The sequence below is a fragment of the Anarrhichthys ocellatus genome, unplaced genomic scaffold, assembly GCF_004355925.1.
Source record: "Anarrhichthys ocellatus isolate YVR2014 unplaced genomic scaffold, GSC_Weel_1.0 scaffold2996, whole genome shotgun sequence".
NCBI lineage: Eukaryota > Metazoa > Chordata > Actinopteri > Perciformes > Anarhichadidae > Anarrhichthys > Anarrhichthys ocellatus.
Window position 1 is genome coordinate 1 of NW_022282970.1, and position 6397 is coordinate 6397.

Genomic DNA, 6397 nt, shown 5'->3' on the forward strand with positions numbered 1-6397 from the left:
GACACAACGTCAGGTTTTTAAAGGGTCAGAATTAACCCCCCCCCCCCACCCTCTCTCTCTCACTCTCTCTCTCTCTCTCTGCAGGTCTGGTGTGAGACAAACCTTCGTCGCTGTATCAGCAAGTTCCACCGGTTCGTCTGCGATTGCTGCGACAAGGCGTTTCCGCTCCGCTCGGCCCTGGACCTCCATAAAACCATCTCACACCCCGATAGACCCTCTGACACACGGGACATGGAGATTGAGGAGATTGAAGAGGAGGAGGAGGAGGAAGAAGAGGAGGAGGAGGAGGAGGAGGAGGAAGAGGAAGATGAAGATGAAGATGGAGCTGCAGAAAACAGCGTCGACAGTCCAGATGTTGAGAAAAAACTCTCGGAGCAGCACAGCTTCCTGGAGGCGTTGGGTCTCCGGCACTTTTCTAAGGTAATTTTCTTTCACATTTTTCTCTCTGTGGTCTTGATTTTCAAATGACAAATGACTTCGGAAAGATGATAATCTGCCGAAATTATGACAGTGCTCACAGCTTCTGGCTGATAAACGGTGTAGTTTTGGCGATTGTTTGAAGGAAACATGCTCCTCCATCTTGCCGGTGGGTTCTGGGGTTCCAGGCTCCGTCCTCTGATGGACGCTGTGTTTGTTTCTCAGGTGAAGTCTGGACCCACGGACGACGAGATCCATCAAGCCCACCTGGACAGCATCAAGGTGATCCACGTGGAGCCGCCGTCCTCCAGCCTCCCCCAGGAGCCGGCCTCGGCCTACCTGTCCGGTGGTCTGGGTCTGACTCTAGGAATGGGCGGTCTGGCAGCCCTCAGCATCCCGCTGCTGGAGGCCTCTGGCTCCGCCTCCGCCCTGCAGGGCCTCTCCCAGAGGGAGGCCATGAGCCTGCTCTCCCTGCAGCCCTTCCAGAGTGGCTTCCTCCTGCAGCCCGACGGTGGCGGCGCCGCGACCGCCGGCGCAGCCTCGTCGGGGTTCAAACCCGGTGAGGCCAGAGGAGCCGGGCTCATGGAGCTGGCCGACATCCAGCAGATCCTCAGAGTGGCGAGCGCGGCGCCCAATCAGATGGGACTGACGCTCCCGCCGCTGGCCAAAGCTCCGGGATTCGCCGGAGGTCAAGGTGGGTGTCGCCCCCCCCCCCGGAGCTGTCAATCAATCAATCGATCGATCGATCAGCCAATCAGTTAGTTTGTGAACAGATTTGACGGTAGAATCACCAAAGAAACTCTTGTTTCTTCCTCCTGCAGGTCAAGTCCAGAAGGCGATGCCCCCGTTGAAGCCCAAACCTCCCATCACCCCTCGCTCCAGCCTCACAGCGACCACTCCCCCCCCCCCCCCCGGCCCCGGCCAGGCCTCGCTGGGCTGCATCAGCCCCAGCCTGCCGCCTCCCACCCCGACTCTCTTCAAAACGCCCTCCTCATCGTCCTCATCCTCTTCCTCAGCCGGGAACGGAGGGCAGCTGGACGCAGAGTGCATGGGCGACGCCCACACGCCTGTGTCCGATTCGCCGCCGGCCGCCACCACGGCAGGGCACGAGGAGGCGGGGCTTAGCGGGAGAAAGCCGGGAGCCAAAGGCGGGAGCAACGCCGGCTCGGCTAAAGGCTCGTTCCCGTGCCGGTTCTGCGACCAGGTGTTCTCGTTCTCCGGCGTACTGCAGGCCCACATGCGCTTCCACCTCGGCATCCTCCCGCACCAGTGCAACATCTGCGACTACGTGGCGCCGGACAAAGCCACGCTGATCCGACACCTGCGGACGCACAGCGGCGAGCGGCCGTACGTCTGCCGCGTCTGCCACTACCCGTTCACCGTCAAGGCCAACTGCGAGCGCCACCTCAGGAAGAAGCACGCCAAGACCTCGAGGAAGGAGATCGAGAGAAACATCAAGTACGTCACCTCCACCACCACGGGCAGCCTCGCCACGCCGATCACCACCACCACCACCACCAACCAGGACACGGAGACGGGCTGCACCGGAGCCGAGACCACGTGCCGGTTCTGCGGCGAGGACCTGAAGACATACCGGGCGCTGCAGATCCACCTGCGCACGCACAATGGCTGCCAGAGGAAGCCCTTCGAGTGCCGGCGCTGCGGCGCCGCTTTCCTGGCCAAACGCAACTGCATCCACCACCTGCTGAAGCAGCACCCCGAGGTGCAGGAGAGGGAGATCGAAGACCACATCGCCACGCTGCTTCCTGCCGGCGCGCCCACCGTGACCGCCGCCCGAGCAGCTCCCACGACGCAGAACGGGTTTGGTCAGCCTTCGATTACGGCGCTCCACGCCGTGAAGGTGGAGGAGCTGACCAACGCGGTTTACGCCGCCGACTTGGACCAACCGCTGGACTTCTCCGCCAAGGGTCGCACTGCTGGTGCTGGCAGCGCCAGCAGCGCCAGCGGCAGTGGCAGCCTGGCGGGGTCCCCCGGTGTCAAACTGGAGAGCGTCTCCCCCAGCTTCGACTGCTCCGTCCTGGACCAGCCCATTGACCTGTCCGTCCCCAGCAAGAGGCAGCGGAGGGGGGAGGAGCGGGAGACGAGGGACAAGAGGGAGATCAAGGTGGAGCCGAGCGGCATCAGCATCGTGGAGCAGCAGGCTCTCGCTCTGTCCAAGGAGGAGAAGGCGGCGAGCATCCTGCCTCCTCTGCACCCCCACCCACAGCTGGGCTGCTACCAGCTGCCCCCTGGATCCACCCCTCCCCTGGCCTCCCTCCCCAACTCCGCGCGAGCCCAGCGCCTCAAACCCTTGCTCCCCAAACCGCCCTCCTCCTCCGCCCTCAAGGAGCTCCCCCCTCTGGCCTCCATCGCTCAGATCATCCACTCCGTCTCCGGAGCGCCGGACCTGCTGAAGAGAGAGGAGGTGAAACCCGTCGCTCCATCTCTGGTCGACTCGGCTGCAGACGTCCCGGGACCCTCGTCTGTCCTGGAGACGCAGAGCGAGGAACCGTCTGAGGGCTCCTCCAGGTCTGTGAGCTTCACTCATAACTAATCAATCATTCAAATAACTCAGAGCTCTTTATATGTCTGTTTAACTTTCGCAGGATAAATAATCCTTTATTACAATTAGTTTATGAATCAATTACAAAAGTACTCAATCATTACAGGTTCTATAATGTGAGGAAGGTTTTGCTTTCTGTCCGTTTTACATTATTTTACTGTTTTACCACATTTTATAGATCAAATCATTAATGAGTTCGTAGTCAAGTCTTTTTCAGGAAAAAACTGTAAATAAGGAACCAAAGAGAAACAGTTGTAGGAGCCTGAGAGGGAAAAGAAGGTCTTCTAACTTCCTGTTTGGTTCCTACTTTTCTCTGTAAATGACATGATGATTCCTGATTGTACCACCAGGTGGCGCCAAAGTAAAGTAAATAAAATGTTATTGTGTGTTTGTCTGACAGAAAGCGGTCCAGGAAGAAGCATGCTGCTCTGGCGGTGAAGGAGAAGGCCGTCCTGAGCGGCAGCATCGACCTGGAGTCCAGCGGCGAGTTCGCCAGCGTGGAGAAGATGCTCGCCACCACCGACGCCAACAAGTTCAGCACCTACCTGCAGAACGGAGCTGCAGACCTGGGAGGAAAGAGAGGTGAGAGGACGGACAGCTGAGCTCAGGTCTGATGATTAAAAAAAAGACAACCTGAGGCTAAAACCCTTTCTCCCTGTGAACAGACCTAAACCGAGCAGGAGGAGGCGAGGACAAGGAGGGAGGAGCTAGGGAGGAGGTGAAGCCGGCGCCGGTGGGGCCGCAGCCCAAAGGGAAGAAGAACGCCTACTCCAACTCAGTCCAGAAGATGACCTGCCCCTTCTGCCCACGAGTGTTCCCCTGGGCCAGCTCGCTGCAGAGACACATGCTGACCCACACCGGTAAATACACACACACACACACACACACACACACACATCTGGGCAGAGGTTTGTTAAATGTTAGCAGAAAGTCAGACAAAGCCTCATTTGACTGAATAGAAGTTCCTGATGAACGTTAACTCTGCAGAGTCTCTAATCACAAGAAGGACTTTTAATCAACTAGTATTTCTATGAAGTTTGCTAAATGAGAAAATATACTTTTTGTTGGTTTGTCTTTATTTCTATTAGCTACTAGAGGTAGCTTTTACTGTAACATTAACTTCTTTATTGGAAAAGTTCATTAAAAAAAATCGAACTTCAATTTCAAAATAAGAGCGCTGTTGGCCTGACGTTCGTCCCCCTGAAACCCCCCGTCTCTCCTCAGGTCAGAAACCGTTCCCGTGTCCCAAGTGCGACGCCTTTTTCTCCACCAAATCCAACTGTGAGCGCCACCTGCTGAGGAAACACGGCGTGACGCACCGAACGCTGCGGCGCAACGGCACCCTCGGCAAGAAGGACGGAGACGAAGGATCGCACGAGAGCGCAGGTCAGAAACGCCAAAGTCTACCATTTAAAATGAAAAGAGACGGAAGTTTAATTAAGATTCAAAGTGACAGATCCAGAAGTTTTAGTTCATTTTAATTTATTTACTCTTCATTTTATCATTTTTAATCACTTTTCTCTAACACGTATAAAATGTGCTTCATAAATAGTTTTATTTATTTCATTATTATCAGTCAAAAACCTGTCACGTTATTTTAATAATTAAATAAGTAATTAATTAATTAATAATAAATATGTAATATTAGTGCTGGGCAAGTTAACGCGTTATTATCGCGCGTTAACGCAGTTTTTTATTTATTTATTATTAAGCGACATTTTTAACACAAGAACCAGGCAGCAAGCAGTGAACAGCTGTGTTTGTGTGGCGTCACTTCCTTCTCCCCCCGGGTCCAGAACCCCTCCTACACTGCGTCATCGTCCTTCACTCTTGTCTCACAAACACACACACACACACACGCACACACACACACACACACACACACACACACGACACGTCTTGTTTGAACGGAACACTTTACTGTCTGAACTGCAGTGTTACAGTGTTACAGTGAACACAAAGGGCTCTTGCACCCGATATGTGGTTTTCTGCTTATCATCATTGTTAGCATCAAGAACACGTATCATTCTACTTCCTGTCTCTTCAAAGTAAAAGCACTTCCGTTTTCATGCTCTTCACAATAAAAGTAAATCATGCAATCAAATAATTTACAACAGTGACAATATTAAAATACATATTGTCGAGTTTTTAAAGTGTTTTGTTTGTAATATGTATAATAAGCATCATTTAGTTATCACTACTGAGAATTTAACAAACATAAAAAGAAGTAGATAGGTTTGCAGTTTTCAAGGTGTATATTTAAATATCATCTCTTACACACATGAAGATAAAGTTGTGAACACCGGCTGAATATCTATGATCAGAATCATTATAACTGTTTAACTGCTGCTGTGTAAAGAGAATACTGCTGTTAAAAAGAACCTGATGTGTTTAAAGTGTTTACAAACCAAATGTTATTGACCTTTTGTTCATATAGCAGTACTTTCAAAATAAAAGTGCACAATACACTACTTTTTAATTCATTATTGAACTTTGCCATAACGATGCGATTAATCGCAAAAAATCCATGCGTTTAATCACGATTAGATATTTTAATCATTGCCCAGCACTAATAATAATTAATAACTATTAATTAAATAGTTCATAATTTAGGTGAAGTAAAAGTTACAAATATTTTTATCTCAGGAGTCCTGATTTTGATCTTCCTGATCAATATTGTGTATTGGTTGTATATTACATTACATTACAGTCATTTAGCAGACGCTTTTATCCAAAGCGACTTACAATTCAGAGTCTATCACATTTCTACACCGTAGGCACAACTATGGGAGCAATTTTGGGGTTAAGTGTCTTGCTCAAGGACACATCGACATGCGACTAGCGGAGCCGGAGCCGGGGATCGAACTGCCAATCCTCTGATTGAAAGATGGCCCTGCTATCCACTTAGCCACAGTCGCCCTATTGGTTGTATATTGGTTGTATATTGGTTGTGTATTGGTTGTGTATTGGTTGTATATTGGTTGTGTATTGGTTGTATATTGGTTGTATATTGGTTATATATTGGTTGGGTATTGGTCGTGTATTAGTTGTGTATTGGTTGTGTATTGGTTATATATTGGTTGTGTATTGGTTGTGTATTGGTTGTATATTGGTTATATACAGTATTGGTTGTGTATTGGTTGTGTATTAGTTATATATTGGTTGTATTGGTTGTGTATTGGTTGTGTAGTAGTTATATATTGGTTGTATTGGTTGTGTATTAGTTATATATTGGTTGTGTATTGGTTGTGTATTGGTTGTGTATTAGTTATATATTGGTTGTGTATTGGCTGTGTATTGGTTGTGTATTGGTTGTATATTAGCTATATACAGTATTGGTTGTGTATTGGTTGTATATTGTCTATATACAGTATTGGTTGTGTATTGGTTGTGTATTGGTTGTGTATTGGTTGTGTA

General features: G+C 50.0%; 1 protein-coding gene across 1 annotated transcript; it reads left to right on the forward strand.

The window, feature by feature from the left end:
- Positions 1-84: 84 nt before the first annotated feature.
- Positions 85-4588, forward strand: LOC116378684 (ras-responsive element-binding protein 1-like; the record flags this gene model as incomplete). The annotated part of the gene is made up of 6 exons (XM_031840594.1): positions 85-420; positions 643-1111; positions 1239-2946; positions 3381-3562; positions 3646-3840; positions 4205-4588. Coding segments are annotated over 6 exons (3147 nt in total), but the record flags the coding sequence as incomplete, so codon positions are not given.
- Between the last annotated feature and the right edge of the window lie 1809 nt (positions 4589-6397).